The sequence below is a fragment of the Chiloscyllium plagiosum genome, unplaced genomic scaffold (genome assembly GCF_037043375.1).
Source record: "Chiloscyllium plagiosum isolate Xiang-an unplaced genomic scaffold, Cpla_swu_hap1 HiC_scaffold_8, whole genome shotgun sequence".
Lineage (NCBI taxonomy): Eukaryota > Metazoa > Chordata > Chondrichthyes > Orectolobiformes > Hemiscylliidae > Chiloscyllium > Chiloscyllium plagiosum.
In genome coordinates this window covers 78,491,982-78,513,585 of record NW_028270146.1, presented here as the reverse complement: position 1 = coordinate 78,513,585, position 21,604 = coordinate 78,491,982, and the positions used below count along the sequence as shown (strand labels likewise).

Sequence of the window (21,604 nt, the reverse complement as noted above, 5' to 3'; positions counted from 1 at the left end):
TCTGGCCTACATGTGACTTTAGACCCACAGCAATGTAGTTGACTCTTAACTGCCTTCTGCAGGTGCTGTTCTTCCAGAATGTGCTGACCTTTGCTGGAGCACTGCAGCAAGCCTGAGACAGAGAGACTGGCTGGGGAACGCAGTGGTATGTTGAAGTGGCAGGCAACCTTGAAAGCTCAGGGTTACTTTTGCAGACAGAACATAGGTATTCTGCAAAATGGTTGCCCAGTTTTGCCCAATTAGAGGAGACCACATTGTGAGCAATGGGTAGAGTCAAAAAGGCATACAGCATAGGAACAGGCCCTTCAGCCCAACTTGTCCATGCCAACCTCCTTTCCTAAACAGAACTAGTCCCATTTGCCAGTGTTTGGTTCACATCCTTTTCTAACCCAATACTATCCACATAACTGTCCAAATGTCAATATTCACGACAAATCCACCGACTCCCACCAGTTATCTAAACTCTACGCCCTCACACCCTGCTTCCTGTAAATACTCTAAATCATTCTCCCAGTTCCTCTGTCTCTGTTGCCTCTGTTCCGATGATGCCAACTTCACAAGGGAGTCTCTGAAACTCTACCTTCTTCGTAAACCAAGGATTCCTCACGAGTGTGGTTGACAGGGATCTTAGCTGTATCTTGACTCATTTCCCTCACTTTGGCCCTCACCTGCTCTCTTCCCTCCTATAATAGTGATAGGGTCCCTCTGGTCCTCACCCACCATTCCTCGAGTATCCACGTCCAAAGGATCATTAATTGTCATTTCTATCCCTCCAGCGGGATGCCACCACCAGACACAATTCCACTCCCCTCCCTTATCTCCCTTATCAACCTTCCACAGAGGCCATTCCTCTCCAACACCACCTCACACTACCATGGCATCTTCCCTTGCAATTGCAGAAGGTGTAACACTTGCCCTTTTACCTCCTCCCTCCTGTCTCTCCAAGGTCCCAGACACACCTTCACGGTGAAGCAGCGATTTACCTGCACTTCACTCAATCCAGTCTACTGTATACATGCTCACATTGTAGTCTTCTGTATGTTGGAGACACAAAACGCAGAATACCTACATTTTTCTGATTGCTTGTCACTTCAGCACACACCATATTTCCTGGCCAACATCTTCAGAGAAACCCAGCACAAGCTGGAAGAACTGCACCTCATTTTCCGCTTGAGGTCCCTGTAGCCTTCTGCATTCAATATTGATTTCAATAGTTTTAGGCCCTGATTTTCTTCTCCCACGCCCTTATTCCAAACCCCGCAAACAGGCTTTGTCATCACATAGGCTGCAACCACAATCAACCCATTGTCAGCTACCAGTTGTCCCCATTAACAGGTATTGATTCCCCCAGGCTGAGCTTTGTCCATTCTTTTGTCTGTCAAGTGTTTTTCTCTCTGGGCTCCTCTACAACTCTCCTCTCCCCCCCCCCCCCCAATCCCCAACCAATCATTTCCCGCATATATATACCAACGTTTTCCTAGCCATGGTCGATTATGAAGAAGACTTGTTGGATCTGAAATGTTAATTCTGCTTTCTCTCCACGGATGCTACCAGACCAGATGCATAATTAAACTTTATTTCCAATTTGTTTATGCAGCCGTAAAGTGGGTATAAAGCCTATCTCTACCAATTCAAGAGAAAGGAAACAGACTGAGATGGATTGTGCAAATATGAGAGGAGGGTGGAAATTAGAAGCAAATTTCTGGAATTTTCCAATTCAGGACAAGAGAAGGAAACCATAACAATGCACTTCTTTTAGAAGTAATGGAGGGGACATGAGTAGGATTGGTATATGGAATTTTACACAACATCAGCGTCTAGGTTTTGCATTTTGAGATGCTTGATTCATGCCACAGGGTGAAAGTGAGGATTGCAGATGCTGGAGATCAGAGTCAAGATTAGAGTGATGCTGGGAAAGCACAGCAGGTCAGGCAGCATTGGAGGAGCAGGAAAATCGACGTTTCAGGAAAAAGCCCTTTCTGATGATTTTCCTGCTGCTCTGATGCTGTGCTTTTCCAGCATCACTCTAATCTTGATTCATGTCACACTCCACCGTTTGAGAACAAGCATCACTGCTGATACTCTCGTGAAGAAGTATTGCTTTGAATGTAGTGCAGTTGTTGGCTGGAGGCAAAAGACCCATGCCACTGTTTCAAATAGCCGGGGAGTTATCTCCCAAGCCCTGGTTGATATTTATCCCTCAATCAAAGTCTTTAAAGCATTATTGTACATGAGAGCTTTCTATAAATTTGTTGTTTATTTCCGATGTTTCAGTGACTGCATTTGCAAAATGCTTCATTAATGTAAAATATGGGAAAGCGGTGGCCTAGCAGTAATTTTGCTAGACTGTTAATCCAGAAATGTTCTGCAGACCTGGAATCAAATCTCGTCATGACAGATGTTGGAATTTGAATTCAATGAAAAATATCCAGAATTAACAATCTACTGATGACCTTGAAACCATTGTTGATTTTCTGAAAAACCTATCTGGCTCACTAATGTCCCTCAGGGAAGGAAATCTGCCTCCTCACCTGGTTTTGCTGACATACGACTCCAGACGCAGAGTAGTGTGGTTGACCCAACCATGAAATGGCCTAGCAAGCTACTCACATATATCAATCGTTCCAAAGTCCATAAAGAAATAAAACCAGATGGGCCATCTCGCATCAACTGAGGCACTGGAGGTATAGGGGTGGACAATGGTAGAAGTAGCCCTGTCGACTTTGCAAAATCCTCCTTAGCAACATCTGGTGGCTTAGAATTCCCTCCTCAGGGCATTGTGGATCTATCTATAGCATGTGGACTGCAGCTCACCACCAACCTCTCAAGCGGACAGGCAATAAATGCTGGTCAGCTAACGATGACCATGTCCTATGCATGGATTGCAAAGGTACTTTTTGTGTTTTTATGACAACTAGCACTCCAGTTTAAATGCAAGTTTTCCATATTTACATATCCAGAAAGTGGTAAGCATTGCTAGGACCTATCGCACTCTGTTCCTGTAACACCCTCTTTTATATAAAGGAAGTGACTTCAGTTAAATGATGAGTTGCTAAATTTGAGTGGAGGTCAACGATGGTCCGTGTCTGCAGGGTGACCATGTACAAAGAGTTGGATTTGTAGGGTGGGGGGAAATGTACCCAATGTTATTCTCATCCTGATGATCACCTTTTGTGTATGGCTGCATCAAGCTGTGCGAAGACCATTGGTACTCAAACACCAAGTGTCACTACATATTGAGGTTCTATCTTTCCCCAATGTTGCAAAGGACAGGCCTGGCCTCATTGCATGGTACGTTCCAAGTAGTTCCATATCACCAATCTGACATGGAAAATTTGGAAAGGTGAACACCTTTGACTTGAGGGGGCATGGATAGGGTAAATAGACAAAGTATTTTCCCTGGGGTGAGGGAGTCCAGAACTAGAGGGCATAGGTTTAGAGTGAGAGGGGAAAGATATAAAAGAGACCTAAGGGGCAACGTTTTCATGCAGAGGGTTGTATGTATATGGAATGAGCTGCCAGAGGAAGTAGAGGAGGCTAGTGCATTTGCAACATTTAAAAGGCATCTAGATGGTATACGAATAGGAAGGGTTTGGAGGGATATGGGCTGGGTGCTGGCAGGTGGGACTAGATTGGCTTGGGATAATTGGTTGAAATGGACAAGTTGGTCCAAAGGGTTTGTTTCCATGCTGTACGTCTCTATGACCCTAAGTCTGTCAAGCTTTGGTTGGCACATAACACCCTCATCACCCTGCAGGAAAAGAAGAGGGTTGATCTTACCGGATGATTCCCTGAGCAAGTTGTCGAAGTTATTTGGAGGAATACCTCATTGCCAGACCTTTCCAACAAGCACCAAGATATAGCTTGGCCGGTGGTGAGAAGGGCATTATCCATCAGATCCTTCACATAGGCCCAGACACACTCTGCCACTCCACACTACGCTCAAAGCAGCTGTGGGGGAAAAAGACTGTCTGTCTAACATCCTCTTCAGGGACATGTCTTTACCAAGAAGATTTGAGAGAAATGAGGTGGTTTTTGTCAAAGGTCACCCCAAGTAGCACTGTGACGTAGTACTCTGTGCACTACAGGCTGTTCCTTGGATGCACAGAGACAAACATCGACCGTACCTGGAGGACCAAGTTAGTAAAAGACAGTTTTGTTTTCCTGCCTGAAACTTTGTCTTCCAGCGTAAAGGGCTAATTTTGATAGTTTTGCAGATTGGTACAGTCCAAGGTGCAGGACTATGTGCTGAGGATGAAATAAAGTTGAGGGCAGCTGCTACCAAGGCGTGGTGGGTAAAGACCACTGTCTTTCTGCTAAAGTATTATTTGTGGCCTCACTAATAACAAAAATCTTTCTGCTGTGGATCTGCTAAGTTTTGAGACTCCCTTGGTCCCTTAAAGGAATGTAAATAGCTTCCTTGCATGATTAGAGAGTGCCTTTTGTTGCAATTGGATGGAAATTCTGAGGAGTGTCCAAATTCCAAATATAGTACTTCTGCAAAGTCTGTTTATTTGGACCATTGTATGTACTTACAGATAATTCTGTGAATGAAGTATATCTGTGCAATAAAAAATATTAGATGTGAGAACAAGCTCAGCCATGGAGACTGGTTGGTCCTCTATTCAACAAAAATGCAGAAAACCGTGTTGCTGACCTGGCTGTTGTCGATGATGAGATGAATGAGATGAAAAGATTTGAGTTTAGATTGGGGAAATCTGTTTTGGTGTCAGAAACTAGCTAAAACAATGGGTTTATCAGAGAAATCTCCATGTGAATCTTGAAAAAGCAGTTGAAGCGGTCTGGAGACAATGGAGCAGAGTGTTGTAAATTTTGGGGAGATAAGTGAGAATGAATGAAGTTAGCAAAGAAATAAAGAAGCTGGAGACAGGAAGATGCAACATGAAGGCATTCAGATGGTTGAAGATTTTGGAAGATGGCAGGTCCACTGTTTGGAAAACGAGTAGGGATGAAGGCAGCTAAGAAGAGTTCAGTATTACGTTCAGCTTAAAACTGATTGATTTAAGGTGGGGAAGGTTGGTAAGGTAATGTCACTGACACCTTTACTGAAAAGTGATTGTTCAGGGCTAGTAGGGAGCATCGGAGGGGATTGTGAAAAAAAATAGTAATTAGTGAGAATACAAAAAGGGGATAAAGTCAGAAGAAAGTGAAGATGAAGATTTATCAAACAAATGTTTTCGTGTCCATGAATTGGTGAAGTGTTTAATTCTTGATACCTGAAATGAAAAAGATAAAGTTTGTTAGTAAAGTGCTGAATAAGGTAACGAATGAGGTGAAATTGTAGACGAGAGTAGCTTTGAGATATAGTGAATATGAAGAGAGAATTCAAGACTGGATTTGATGGTATATTATGTTAAGTGAGTGAGGATACCACAAGAATGGTGGTTCAAGGAATGCTGAATATCTTGGAGATAGATGTAATCATGGTTAGATTCAAAGCATAAAGGATGGAAACCCAGCTGAAATACAAGCAAAACAAGTCAAAGCTGGAAATAGTTGCTGATCAAGGGGAAGTGTCTGTATAAGCGAATGTTCAGATTAACAAAAGTGGAAAAGGAAACTGAAAAATGTTGATGGTAAACAAGGTAAAAGAAACAAATGGAAACTCTATCACAGATGAGTAAGACTTCTTCAAGGGTCACCAGCCTGAAAGTTTACTTTTGGTTCTGTAGCTACACTTGCTGCCAAACCTGTTGAATATATCCAACATTCCCTGTTTTTTCTGGAGTTTTATTATCCACCTGATTTCAGTCTTGATTTGGAGAAAAGCAACATTTTTGGATGTAATGCATGAGAAATTTTACAGGAGGTCATTAATATTTTGAATTTTTTGAGCTTACATTATTTAACTAACAAAAGTTAACAAATTTTAACATGCTCTTTTAATAGTTTGCATTCATGTAAGAATTCATTTACATTTTTCACCTCTTTCTGCAGTAGTTTTTTTTTAACTCTTCACAACCCCTCATAATTACTCACTTTCTCAAAAGGGGAAGAAACCTGACTGAGTCACTATTCCTTTAACTGAGACACTAAATTGAGACTCAGCTTGCCCATCCCACTGGCTCACACGCTGGTCGGCTATTAGAAAAAGATGATGGAGTTATACCAGTGTCCTCCCTAACAACAAAACTAAAAACTGATTTGGTCATTTTTCTAATTTTCAGTTAGTTGAATCTTGTGTGCTCAAGTAGCCTGCCATAATGACCACATTACAATGCAACTATATTTCAAAAAAAGTAATTTATGGGATGAAAATGACTTTGAGATGAGATAAGAGATTCTATAAATGTATGTACTTCCTTAAATTCTGATAACAAAATTAAATCTGACATCTCTATTGACTTTGCAATACATTTAATATCCCTTTTATGAATGAAGCCATGCGTCAAGACTAAAGAGTTTGGAGATAGTTACTATTTGCTCATGTTCTCTGAAGATTGATTCCCTTGGAATGTGTACAGTTGCATGTATATAAGATATGTAATGTTAAAGTTCAGGCAGCTGTTAGAAACCAATGAAAGTTTAGTATTTCATTCAAACAGTGTGTTTGGTTGTAACTTGCATGCCATTGGTTTCATCATTTGACTTTTTTTAAGTCAATTTTCTTTTCAATTTAGAGAGTAATGGCACGACACGTGACAAAACTGACCTTTCATCTTTGCAATCTGGAGATGATCAGTCTAGTTTGACATCTGTTAAAGGTTTCAACTGAAATGAGAGTGGGCAGTTTCAATCAAGTTTCCATTGAAGTAGGCTGCCTTGACATGTAGCTGATAACATAGAGGGGAGAATCAAAGATGGTGAAGAGTCGGGAAGTGTATGGGAAGTTGGACTTTATTTGTGTTGTCACGGGAATAGTAAAGATCATACTGTATTACTCAAGTAAAAATTAAATTGTTTTGTTAGGTATTCAACAATCACAATGCAGCTGAAAGTTGTGTTACATCTAAATGCTTATTTAAAGATGCATACCAAAATCAAGGGAAAATTGCCTATTTCATAGAGATTGCAAAGAAAATTCTGGAACTCAGGCGAACCTTTCTAATGTCTTTCCTATTTTCCACAGTAAGATTTTTTTTAAAAAATAAGAACAATTTTTTCAATGAGCTGTACTAGTTTGTAAATAATTCTTAAGATTTGTATTTTCAATTAGATTAGGTTTACTGGTATTGGCCTGAGTTGATGCCTTTCAATGTATATCCCTGCAGAATTATTACATGTTCACTTAGCATTGCTCTATGAAAACTAGTTAAATAAAATTGATTTAATGAGTTCAAAAAGCTGAGAGGCATTGTAACCTATTCATACTATGTGTAACGCAAGATAAATTCACTACTTTATCTGTAATCTGAAATAGAACAGCACAATATATTAACGCTTTTTTTTATCCCTATCTAGCGAGCAAACCTGTCATAAATGGCATGTTAAGGGACCCATCTCAGATTCCTGACAGGGTTCTAGCTAATCAAGTCTATCAGGTACTGTATTAATCACAGTTATCTTTTCTAGTGACGTTTTGTGTTAAATAGCGGTTCACACTCTCACAGCTAAAGTAAAAGACTTTATACTTCATTTAATTACTGTCACTGTAAACCTTCATACAGATCAGAGTTCACAGCAAAGCCAATAAACTATTTGCGTATAAAAGCTTTTTTTCCTTTTTAACAGTTTCCTTTATTGTTCATACAAGCTATGCAGGTTGTAATTTTTACATTTTAAAATTGAACAGTCCTTGACAGTCTTTTGAACCATACTCAGGAACTGTAAATTGTAATTGCAATTCTCAGAATGCTATTTGCCATAATAGTTATCTGATTTACCAGTGGATTATCTGACTACATTTTTAATGCACTTTTTCATCTCTTATTTGCTTGCAGTGTACGGTGAACGACTCCTGTTATGGACCATTGGTAGACTGCATCAAACAGTATCTTTTTCCATAAAATTTAGGACTGAAATTGACGAGCTATGACTCTGTAGATGAGATGTGTCTAGCTTAACTTGACATCAAGTTCTGCTTCACATAACATGTGTTTCATACCCTATCCATGTATTTTCAATCAACAAGGGTCACAGCAAATCTTATTCCTTCTTAGCTGCAGAAATTCAGTGTGGACAACATGATATATTTGTCAGGTGAAAAGAATTGTAGAATTCACTGCTTTAAGGCTTTGACTAAATTGCAGCAGTTTTTACACAATTTTGCAGACCTGTCTTTAATAAAAACTTACTTTTGTATGTTTACTCAACTCTGCTAGTCATTTAGATTGAGTATTCATTTGAGTATCCAATATGAGTTCCCAAAAGCATACATTTATAATGTAGTTTGAGTTTTAAAAACAATTGTCCTGATTTTATTTAACCGTGTAGCTTCTACGGTTTCAGCGTTGACTGAATGATCGCATTTGCCTCCAGTCAGAATTTTATATTTTCCAGACTTAATTCAGTGTCTTGAAGACAATCTGGGTTGACATTTCAGTTCAGGGTTTAGGGAGGGCCACACTGTTAGATAAGATGTCAAACGGAAGTTCTGTCTATTTTCTTTTGAGGAGCAAGAGAGATTCCTAGTCTTACTGGAGGCATTTACCAGCATCACAAAAAAAACTTTGCGGTTTGGCTGCTGCATTTCTCTACATCACAATGGTGACTATTTGATAAGATATTTCATTCAGTGTGAAATACTTTAAGGGATCTTAAGTGACTGAAAGGTTTAATAGAAATCCATTTTTTTATTTTCTGAGTTAATGGGGCACTGGCTGATTTTTGTAGACAAAAAAGAAAATTCCAGAAATGAACAACTTGGATTCTTCATCAACACATTCATGTTGATTGGAGTGCAGAAATAAATATGCTAGTCAATTATACAGAGCATAATTTAATGGACATTTCAGAGAGGTTGCCTGAAGGTTTGACTATAAAGTCTTAATTGTGAAGGTACACATTGTTGCAGGAAGCAATTCTAAAGAGTCAGACTTAGCCAACACCAATCTGTGTCACCACCAGTGGGGCAAAGAGCTTTAATTATTAGTTATTGGTTAATATTTGAGGCTGAAAGAGATTACTAACTGCAAGTGGACCAAGACTAAAGAGTGACGAAGATGGATGCATAATTTTAATATAGAACATTCCAAAAGGTAAATGGCAATTAATAGGTAAGCAAGAGTTGTTGTAACACATGATATAGGCAGCTAAGTTGATAGGGGATAGAAGGCCACATTAGATAAATCTGGCTTGAAGGAACAGAATATTGATAAGAATGTCAGTGCTGGTCAGGGCAGGAAGAACTGCAGAGTTGAAGAAGCTGATTTTAATGACTGAAGATTTGAAGCATAACTGTAGAATGAACAGAATTTCAGTGTTTTGGACAGCTTTTGGTTCAGCTTTAGTTAGTAATTGGCCAAGGAGAGGTTGGTATGAGTGACAAGTGTGCATAGTTTGAGTTGAGATGAAAACCGTGCTTTCAGATTTACTGATATTTAGATGCCGAAACCAGACATCCTGGTAAGGAGATGGTTGAGGGGGAAAAGTGGAGCGTTTTAGCAGGTCTTATAGCAGTGTTTACTCAAGCTTAAGATACTATAAATAATTTCTTTGGAACAAACAGTTCATTGGACTTGGAATATTATTTCTGTTTCTCTCTCCACAGATTCTGTTAAGATTAGATTAGATTAGATTACTTACTGTGTGGAAACAGGCCCTTCGGCCCAACAAGTCCACACCGACCCTTCGAAGCACATCCCACCCAGACCCATTCCCCGACATTTACCCCTTCACCTAACACTATGGGCTATTTAGCATGGCCAATTCACCTAACCTGCACATTTTTGGATTGTGGGAGGGGAGGAAACCGGAGCACCCGGAAGAAACCCACGCAAACACGGGGAGAATGTACAAACTCCACGCAGAGAGGCAGGAATTGAACCCGGGTCTCTGGCATTGTGAGGCAGCAGTGCTAACCACTGAGCCACCATGCTGCTATTGAGTTTCTCCAGTACTTCTGTTTTTAATTGCTGGTGATACTTCATACTGTGAAAATGAAGCAGGAGTGACTTGATATTATCTGATCCTTATGATTTAATAATTATTCTCTTCCAACAAATGTTGTTAATTCTACAATGATTTACTTTATTCCAACTCTTAATTATTATGACCCAGTGACACTGAATGAACAGCAATATATTTCAAAGTCTGGGTGGTGAGTGGCTTAGAGGGCATCTTGCAAGTGATGGTGTTCCTCTGTAACTTATGCTCTTGTCCTTCTAAACAGAAGTGGTTGTGGGTTTGGAAGATGCTATCTAAAGATCTTCTGGTGTATTCCTGTAGTGCATTTTATTGATGGGACACACAACTGCTACTGAGCATTGATGCTGGAATGAGTGAATGTTTGAGGCTGCTTTGTCCTGGATGGTGTCAAGCATCTTGAATGTTATTGGAGCTACACTCATGCAGGCAAATGGGGAGTATTCCATCATACTCCTGACTTGTGCCTTGTAGATGATGTGTAGACTTTGGGAGTAAGGAGTTGAGTTACTTTCTGCAGGATGCCTAGCCTCTGATCTGCTCTGAACTTGTGTGGCAAGTCCAGTTCAGTTTCTGGTCAGTGGCAACACCCCCTCCCGAGATGTTGATAAAGGGGGATTCCTTGATGATAATGCCATTGGATGTTAAGGTTGCTGATTAATTAGATTGTCTGTTATTTGAGATGGGCATTGACTGGCACTTGTATCGTATGGTTATTACTTGCCATTTGTTCCCCCAAGTGATTACAGAATTTCAGTAGTTCTATAATCTATGCATTAAATTTGTCATTTAGCTGATTTAACAGTTTGTTTGAGATTGCACTTGTCAATAGTATTGCACTTCACATAACCTCGAATTCTTGGATTTTATTAGTAAGTTTCTTTTTACACAAGGTCAGGGTTGCACTGATACTGTTCCTCTGCATGATGTACTTTAATGCACTTGTAGTCTTTATGAACCCATGTGGCTCTTTTATCCCTGTGTCCAAATGCCTTGGTCACTCACTTATAACTTGAATGTAACCTATTCTAAGGTTTTCTTATCGAACCATTTTATGTGGAATATTTTAGGCATCACTGAGATCGCAGTAACAGTGTCTTAGTAGAATTTTTTTGTCAGTTCAAGTAACAGCTGTTCATGTTTTGCTCCTCATTCTGACCTTTCTCTGATGGGGTGATTATTCCTTCCTTCCCATGTCATTGAATTGAGAGGGTTGAGCAGTTTTTTCGTTCAGAGGGATCTGACGATCTGAGACACACATCAATAAATATCAGTGTAAGTACAAACCAACTGATTTTATTTATTCTTTTACTTTTATTGCATAAAGTACATTTGTGAGAATGGGTTCTTTATTATGACCTCCTAGTAAAGGAATGTTGAAATAAGATATTTTGATGTTGTGCATCAGTACAAGAGTATAAAGTGATCTTTGTTGATTGATAGGTTGGGAACAGTTTACTTGATCCTGTCTAGTGGTGTTGATAACACCCCAGCTAAAGTCATTTTGTGATAGCAATGTGTTTCTTCCTCATCAGTTACTGACAGTTACAGCTTAAAAAAAACACCCTGATGAGCATTTAATAACCAAAGCACATCAATACATTGTTACTTTCATCTAGCACACTGATTACCAGTTGCATTAACTCAGCTCACCTCTATGGCATGCCTAAAATCCCCACAACACAATAGATCATTCACGTGGATTAGAATACAGAATTTGATTTGAGGTTGATGTTCAACATTAAAGCAGAAGTGCTGCATGCAAAATCTTACATTATGCTGTTCTGTGTTCCAATTCTTTGCTAAAATGAGGCCGCTGCTATCAGGTTACTTTAAAAATCAGAAATTGTGTTAATACTGTTGTTGTTTTATCTTCATTTTTAAAAAAAAGGTAAAAATAAGGCAGACACTGAATACTGGTAACATTATAGAGGCAACATAACAACATAGCAATTACGTGAGGAAATTGAATTTATAAAACACAGCTAATGCCTCACAATTTAATAAAAATGCTATCAACTCAGTTATGAATATAATCTCCTTAGTTTTGTCTCTATTATCAATAAACTCTCAACTACTATCATGATGGTATTTCAGAATTCACTTTTCAGAAATAATTAATATATAATCTGAAATGAAAGGGTAAAATTGATTATAATCCTTTTCAAGTTATGAGTACATAATATCTCTTTAAATAAATGCAGCTGTCATCACAACGATTCTTTCAACTTTACATACAACACTTTGTTTTATTTATGATAACTTGCAGAAGGTCATATGTCTTTCCTATGCCGCTTAATTTTATTTCTGAAACCTTTGAGTTTAAAACACTGTAGACTTTTTTTTTCTTATTTAAAGCATGAGCTGTTTTGGTCACTGAAATAAAATAGCAGCACATTTATTTCATAAAATAGTTTTCATAATTGGGGGAAAGGAAATACCACTTGGTGAGGGAACAGTAGAAGTGGGTCTTTAAATTAACATTGCGATTTCTATTGGAAGAGCTCCCACTGACATTACAGTAAACATAATAAGCAATTGAACAATTTTACAGTCCACTCAAGAAAGTGTGTATAATGCATATGTTATTATCAAAAGCTGTTATAAAGAATCAGTATTCTTTACACAGTATTGATTTTAAAATTTAAGAAAATGCTTACTTATAATATTGATATTTGAATAATTTAATTCATGAAGACAAAAATTAATTTGTTTAACATTGAAAATTCTACAGCTTTAATGGGCAGATGATTTTTTAAAAATCAATTTCAAGTTAGATTTTGTGAAGATAACACCTTGTGAAGGATTGTATAATGATTTTAAATTTAGCTATTTAAATATATGAGAAGCACCAATAACAAAATGATGTCAACTTCAGCATAAATGCAAGAAGACTCTTTGATTTTCCAGAAATAGTAGGTTATTTCTGGAAAGTGGCTGACGACATTTTACAGGTGTTTTTTCTCCCTTGTAGACCATGTAGCAATGATGCCATAATTATCAATGACATCAGCTAATGTTTATTCAGTACCTGAGGTTTTTTAATATATTTATTTAGATTGTTCTTTTTCTCTTTTCCATTCCTAATGTGTGTCTCACTTGAAGGGAATGACTTATGATCGGACATGATTTCTGCAGGCGCTGACACTTAATTGCTACCTTGCCCAAATGGCATTCTTCACCTGAACCTAAACAAGAGAGTGCCAGTGAGCAGTTCAGCCATACAATTATTGATCGTTTTACACTCAAATTCATACACTTGCAATAAAAGCCGCGAGACAAAATCTTAACTCACATTTATGTAGCATGTTATCATGTCCCTTAGAAATGTTCCAAACTCCTTTACAAAGAATTACCTTGTGCTGTTACTGTAGTTATACGATATTCACAGCATAAATCAGAAATGGTTTCCCCGGCCAATATAATCCGTTTAGCCTTAAGCATTATATGAAATCATGATAATGGCCTATCAAATAACCTGGTTGAAATTGACGAACAGTCCAGCCAGCTAAAATGTGGACCATTCAAACCAACCTGCTTTACCATTGCAAAACATTGCACACTGAATACTGCATATATTGCTTTCTTGAGCCTCCCTAATAGCTAAATTAATTTATATATTGACCTATTGCTGTGAATTTCTTTGCAAAAGTTTCAAGTGTAATTTAACATAATTCTTTGAGTACATATTTGTTCAATAGTTTATCTTGATATTTTAAGTTCTCATTAAGGTATTGTTGAACAAGTTGTAGGTCCAGCATGTGATTTATATAGCATTATTATTGAAATTAATCTTTCCCATGTAACAAAACATTTACCTGCCTTAGTCAACCCAAATGCTTTGCTTGAACCACCAACGGTTTTGTATTGGCATCGATTATCTTATTGTTTATCCAATGCAGTGTGCAGTTAAAAATGTTGAAAGCAACACTTTCTGACCAACCATTATTTCAGTTTTGTGGATCAACATGCATGTCTTCCTTAACCAGCTATCTATAGTGCGATTGGACAGGAGCATGAAATTCTGCTTCGTGAAAAGTTGCAAAGAAAAGGACTGTCCTTTTTAGGTAAGAATTCGATCATCAATGATTAATTTCACAGCTGTTACTTGAAGGAGAAGTGTAATATGTGCATTGTATCTATAAGCCTGAAAGAAAAGCTAAGATGATTGATGCTGCGCATGTTATCTTATATTGATTTAGGACTAGACAGGAAATCGGATACCGAATACTCTCCTCTACAGTACACGTACAAACTTGTAATTAATATTTTATGGAATAAGTAGTTGGAAAATACCTTTTTAATATCCGCTTCTGTAATGCTTTTGCTATCCTGAGATTATATGTATGATCTTTGCCTTTAGAGACTTAAAATGTAGCACAGGGAAACATGCTTAAAAGGTGGTTTACATATCAAAGAAATGGAGTAGGAGGAAGCAACCATCTGATGTGGAGAAGGTATTTTGGAAGGAAGATAAACTAAAGGCTATTTGTTCAATTCTTGGGATGGGGACTTGCTTAAAAACTTTGGCTACTTGCATTTTTGCACTTGCAGAAAGCTGTTTTCAGTCCTGAGTGGCTATTGAAATTTTTTTTGAGTGGTTAATTAATTCTAGAGAATTATTTTGTCTTTCACTAGTATAAACGTTTGTGTTACTTTTATGCACAAATATGAAGTATCTGAAACAAAATAAAATTGCCTTCTATTTTAGAATTACAGTTTATTTTACCCATTGTTGGCCATAAACTATCACAGCAAACGGGGAAAAAGTGTTTGTCTTGTGAATAATGTTGAATAGCCATTGAATTTCTTGTCTGCCTTGGTACAGCATGTTCCTGAAGTCCAATACATGACTGTCACTTGATTGATACAATTGACTAAAGAGTGAATATTTTCTGGGGCTGTGACATGCCACTGACTACGTTGTATTCACAGATATCTGTATCTTTTGTGGTTCAGTACATTGATGCAATAGCATACATTTAGCATCAACAACCTTGAACTCCGCGCACTAATACATAGTACAAAGATTAGTTAGAGCATTGAGTTATTGAGTGTGCAAGTGCGGTATATTTAGACAGTTTGTTGCCCTTTTGGGTATTTTGATGGACATTACTACAGAATCATAGAAGAGGACTTTTAAAACATATTTTCACATTTTAGTAAATAGCTCATTTTCGAAGAAAAATGAGTGTTGTGGTTCCACAAGAAGAAGTTGGGAGCAGCAATGCCCTTTATCTATCTATTGCACTCTTATTCTCTGTGCATTGCTCACATACACAAGTTAGAAAGTAAAACTGGAAATCCTAATGACTCAAACCTTCTGTTAAATTTCTCATTTGAAAACTGAAGCACAATTTTATCCCTCATCTGGATGATCAGGATCGATTTGTGTTCTGGAAACCTCTTTTAAGCATTTAATAATGTTATTTGAATAATTTTCTTAAGATTTAACTGATTTTCAGAATTATATTAGTTTCTTTTCAAAAATGATGCAAATAACAATCATTTATTTGTTTATTTTGGCAGTGCATAAGTTTGTATGGGATTCAGAGTCATGATTGACACTCTGTCTTAATTATTGGTTTATAGCTTTTCCTACCTACCCACATGTCATTTATTCAATGTTTTGACCATGTTCCCTTGGGTAAAATTTAGAAATGGGTTACATTTAAGTGGTACATTTTTAATTAAAATCCTGATTTGTTATTTCTGTAACCATAAATATAATGAAGAGCATGTCTTTTAATAGTCCAGGTATTGAAAACTTAATGTTTTCAGACAATAATTAATTAATTATCTCATCTTGAGTTTCTTAAAAATATCCACACATTGCCATTGTGATGATCTATTCGCTTGAGATTTCACTGTGGTGAAAAGTTGGTAGTTGATTCCATTGACGGGTATGTTGGTGAGTTGTGGAATTAGGAAAGTGTCAGAGACAGTGCAGCTGTTTCCTGTAGTGAGAGCAACAAAAACAGGATGAACATGTAGAAAAAGTATACATGGTTAATTGTGCTGAACAATGTCAAGGTGCCAAACAAACCCATTTACGATTTTAATCCTAAACTGGCCAATATAAAGTGTTTCCCCACTAATTCTGAAGGATGTAGCACAGTTTATTATTCTACTTCTTCAGGAAGAGCAATTTGACGTTAAATTGAAGCAGTTAGTTAAGTTCCTATTTTTACTTTGTACATTCATTTGCTTTGTCTGTTAATAAGCAATCCATATTCAGCTTGTTCTCAGTGATTTAAATTTGCCTACTAAACACTAGGAAAGGTAAATAAGTGGACTTATAAGACCATAAGATATAAGAGCAGAATTAGATCATTTGATCCATCAAGTCTGCTGCATCATTTGATTGTGATTGCTGTTTCTCAGACCCATTCTCCTGCCTTCTAGTAACCCTTAATCCCTTTACCAGTAAAGAACTTATCTATTTCTGTCTTGCATATACAATTACTTGGCCTCCAAAGCCTTCTGCAGCAATGAGTTCCACAGATTCACCACCCTCTGGCTGAAGAAATTCCTCCTCCCCTTGGATCTAAAAGGTTATCCTTTTGCTCTGAGGTTATGCCCTTGGGTCCTAGTCTCTCTTACGAGTGGAAACGTCTTCTCCATCTCCATTCTATCTAGGCCTCTCAATATTCTGTCAGTTTTAATGGTATTTCCCCCTCCCATCCTTCCAAACTCTATCCAGTTCAAACCCAGAGTCCTCAACCACTCCTCATATGACAAGGCCATCCTCCCCAGGAACACTTTTGTAAATCACTGGGCCCCCTCCAATACCAGCACATTCTTTCTTAGATAGTGAAAAACTCTGCTCTTCTGTTCTAGCCCTCTGGAAATGAATGCTAACATTGCATTTGTCTTCATTACTGACAACTGAATCTGCATGTTAATTATAAGAGAATCCTGAATAAATACAGCAAAGTCCCTTTGTGCTTTAGATTTCTGAAGCTTTTCCCCATTTAGAAAATAGTCTATTCTTCCTATCAAAGTGCCTAACCTCACACTTTACACATTGTTTTTAATCTGCCAATTCTTTTCCTACTATATCCGCCTGTCCAGGTCCTTCTGCAACCTCCCTGCTTCCTCAATATAACTTATTCTTCTACCAATCTTTGTGTTGTCTGCAAATATAGCCACAATGCCCTCAGTTCCTTCATCCAGGTTGTTCATGTATAACGTGAATTGTTGCTGTCCTATTAGCGACCCCTGCAGAACTCCATTAGTTACTATCTGCCATCCTGAAAAATACCTTTTTTTTTCCTCCAATCTCTGCCTTCTGCCAATCAGCCAATCCTACCAGTACCTTGCCCCTAACACCATAGGCACTTCTTGAGTAGCCTCCAATGCTGTACCTCATCAGAGGCCTTTGGGAAATCCAAATAGATCACATCTACTGACTCTCCTTTGTCTAACTTACTCATTATCTCCTCAAAGAATTCTAACAATTTTATCAGGCATGACCATCTCTTGACAAAGCCGTGCTGACTCAACCTTGTTTTACTATGCACTTCCAAGTACTCTGCAATCTCATTCTGAACAATGGACTCTAAAATCTTACCTATGACCAAGGTCATATCAACTGGCCTATAATTTCCTGTTTCTGCCTCCCTCACTTAAACACAGGTGTGACATTAGCCATTTTCCAGTCCTCTGACATGCTCCCTGACTCCAGTGATTCCTGAAAGATCACCAGCAATGCATCCACAATCTGCTCAGCTATCTCCTTCAGGACTCTGGGACGTAGTCCATCTGTCTGAATGATTTATTCACCTTCCCACTTTCCCACCACCTTCTTCTTAGTAATGGCCACTGCAGTCATCTCTGTCCCTGAATCTCTTAAAGTTCAGGTATATTACTGGTGTCTTCCATTGTGAAGATTGATTCAAAGTACCTATTCAGTTTGTTTGCCGTTTCTTTGTGCCCCATTACTACTGCTGCGGCCTCATTTTTCAGTAGTCCAGTGTCCACTCTTACCTCTCTTATCTTTTATACAACTAATAAAAGCTCTTGCAATCCTCTTTTGTTTTGTTGACCAGCTGACCCTCCTATTTTATCTTCTCCCCACTTATTGCTTTTTCAGTTTTTAAATGATTCCTCCTAATTTTTGCCTGATCGTATGCTCTTTGTATTGCATTTATACTGTCCTTGATGTTGCTTGTCAGCCATGGTTGCCTCATCTTCTCCTGAGTATGTTTCATCTTTCTCAGAATGGACCTGTGCTATGCCTCCTGAATTACCCCCAAAAGCTCGTGCCATTGTCTTCCTTGCCAGGTTCTCCTTCCAATCAAGTGTGGCTAGCTCTTCCCTCATGTTTTTGAGTTATATTTACTCAATTGTGATACCTTTGCGTCTGATTCCATCTTCTACCTCTCCAACTGCAGGATGAGTTTTATCAAAGTATGGTCACTGCCCCCTAGGGGTTCTTCCACCTTAAGTTCCCTAATCAAGTCTGCCTCTTACACGTAACCAGATTCAGGATTGCCTTTTCCCTCATGGACTTTACTACAAACTGCTCCAAAAAAAAAGATAGATATTCCACACATTCCTTTTCTTGGTATCCACTGCCAGCCTGATTTTCCCAGGCCATCTGCATATTGAAGTTCCCGTAAATGTTGTAATGGTGCCTTTCTTACATGCCTTTTCTATGTCCTGATTTGTTTGCTGCCTCACATCCTGTATGCTGCTAGGGGGCCTGTACATAACTATCATAAGGGTTGTTTTCCCTTTGTGGTTCCTCAACCCTGCCCACACAGATTCTGTGCCTTCTGACTCTTTTATCACTTGATTTAATTTCATTTCTTACTAACGAGCCAACCCGTCCCCTCTGCCCAACTGCCTGTGCTTTCAAAAGAAGTTTCTTTGGATAATTACTTTCCAGCCCGATCCTGTTAGAGCCATGTCTCTGATACCCACATTGCACCCACCAATTTCAATCTGTGCTACAAGCCAATTTATTTTGTTTCATATACTGCATCCACTTAAGTACAACATCCTGGGTCCTGCTTTGACTGATGAAGAGCTTTTGCCCAAAACGTCGATTTTCCTGCTCCTCGGATGCTGCCTGACCTGCTGTGCTTTTTCACCACCACTCTAATCTAAAAACTGCCAGTCTCTCATAGTTGTCTGCTGTGCCTGACATTGGATTTCTGACCCTCTCCATACTCTCTATCTGGAAACTTCAGTAAATTCTGATGGGTCCTCCTTCTCTTTTAACCTATTGAAATATTTTCCATGTAACTCTACCCAACCCCTCCACTGTCTAATTTAAAGCCCTGTCTACAGCCAAAGTTATGCGATTTGCCAGGATTCTGGTCCCAGCATAATTCAAGTGAAGCCTGTCCCATCAGAACAGCTACCTCCTTCCCTAGTGCTGGGACCAATGTACTACAAATTCAAATCCATTTCTCTCACACCAATCTTTGAACTAAGTGTTTACCTCTGTAATTTATTTGACCCTGTGCCAATTAGCTCATGGATTTGGTCGTAATCCAGAGATTACCACTTTTTGGTTCTGCTTTTTAATTTAGTCCCTAACTGCTCATATACCCTCAGCAGAACCTCTTTCCTGTTTCTACCTATATTATTGGTACCTACCTGAGCTGCAATAACTGAATATTTCCCTGCAGCCCAAATAATATCACCCGAACTCTGGCATCAGGCAGGCAACGCAGCCTTTGGGACTCAATCCTGGCCACAGGTTACAGTATCCATTCCCCTGACTATACATCCCTGATTACAACTACATTTTTTTTTTCTCTCCCCTCTTTAATGGCACTCCCTGTCCCATGGTGGTGCAGTCAATTTGTTCATCCTTCCTTCAGCCCCCGCTATCATCCCCACATGGAACAAGAATCTCAAAACTATTAAACAAGCTCAAGGCTCCTTCAGCTCCTGAATCCCTCCATCTGCCTTGCTTGTAGTTACACCCTCCTGTCCCTGACCACTGACTGAATTCAAGGTAGTTAATGTAAGGGGTGTGTCTGCCTCCTGGAACACAGAGTATAGCTAAGTCTCCCTGTCCATGATGTGTCAGTGTTCGGAACTCAGGCTCCAGCTTATCAACTCTGAGCTGAAGTTCATCAAGCAACCAACACTTGCTACAGATGTGGTCACTATGAGCTTCAACGGCATTCACTCGCTCCCACATCATGCAGGTACAACAAATCACCTCACCCTGCATCTCCGTTTTATTTACTTAGTTCTTAATGTGATTTTTAAACATTTTCTGCTGGTCTTTTAGTTTGTAACATTTATACATTTCCTGTTTATCTTTCATTTGAAAGTAAACTATAATAGAGTCAAATTGGTTGCTATTACCAACTAACAAATTTATGTTTTCCTTTGCTGTCGCTCTTTCTTTTGTGCTTGTGTCCTGAATCTGAGCTTCAATTTATCCTATAAAAGACCTTATAAACGAGGAACCAAAATTGCAAGCGAAAAACACATCTTCCCTTCTGCACTGAATTCCCATGCTTTTTTTCAAATTCCCAGAACTGTATATTCACTCAGGCTGTGTCTCACACCAGATGTGATATCTGTTCGCAGCTTACTGGTTGCATGCTTTCAACAGGCAGTCTCTGAAACAGAGCTGAGATGAGTGGCACGTTGGCTCAGTGGTTAACACTGTAGCCTCACAGCACCAGGATCCCAGGTTCAATTCTAGCCTTGGGTGACTGTCTGTGTGGAGTTTGCAAGTTCTCCCTGTGTCTGTGTGGGTTTCCTCCGGGTGCTCCGGTTTCCTCCCACAGTCCAAAGATGTACAGGTCAGGTGAATTGGCCATGCTAAATTGCCCCTAGTGTTAGGTGCATTAGTCAGAGGGAGATGGGTCTGGGTGGGTTACTCTTTGGAGGGTCGGTGTGGACTGGGCTGGGCCAAAGGGCCTGTTTCCACACTGTCGGGAATCTAATCTAATCATGACTCACACTAGTTACATATATTGAGCTTAGGTGATTGACTGATAACTATCCCTCAGTCAGCTGACTCAGCTTATTGAAATGGAAGCTTTTAAAATGGAGGGAGAAGATAAGGATTTACTAGTTCTATTTCAGTACTGAAGCTCACAGAGGTGGTATCTCTCTGGATGTGACCTCTCCTTCATGACCATTTGCAGCCAGTGGAAGATGATAGTCAGTTCAGATCAGAAAACATTACTATTGTTACGTTGCTGGTTATCTAATCATATGATTAGATGTTAGATTGTGGATATGCCATCATTGAATATATAACTGCAAACATAGACTGAGACTGGCATAGTGTTGTTAAGTGTGTACCAAAAAATTTTCTTGACATGTGGATGTACTTAATAGAGAGGAGAAAAACTTGGCCTTTTCTTGGGAAATAAGGCAGAGCAAGTGATTGCGGTGTCAATGGAAGAGCACTTTAGGGCAAGTGATCATAACTCTACTAGTTTTTAAATATTTATGAAAAAGAATAGACTTGATCTGAAATTTAAATTTTCAATTTTGACAACATTAGGCAGGAAATTTCAAAAAATGATTGGGCGAGGCTGTTTGCAGGTAAAGGAACAGTTGGAAAGTGGGAGGC

The 21,604-nt window shown here is 38.8% G+C and overlaps 1 protein-coding gene across 2 annotated transcripts in view; it reads left to right on the top strand.

The window, feature by feature from the left end:
- The window catches only part of cdin1 (CDAN1 interacting nuclease 1), a 165,626-nt gene that overhangs the window by 69,147 nt on the left and 74,875 nt on the right, over positions 1-21,604 (top strand). For both annotated transcript variants that reach the window (XM_087990026.1, XM_087990027.1), the window contains 3 exons: positions 7,423-7,502; positions 7,902-7,951; positions 14,044-14,111. In XM_087990026.1, coding sequence (XP_087846152.1) covers positions 7,423-7,502; positions 7,902-7,951; positions 14,044-14,111 — 198 coding nt within the window. The remainder of the gene's footprint in view (positions 1-7,422; positions 7,503-7,901; positions 7,952-14,043; positions 14,112-21,604) is intronic.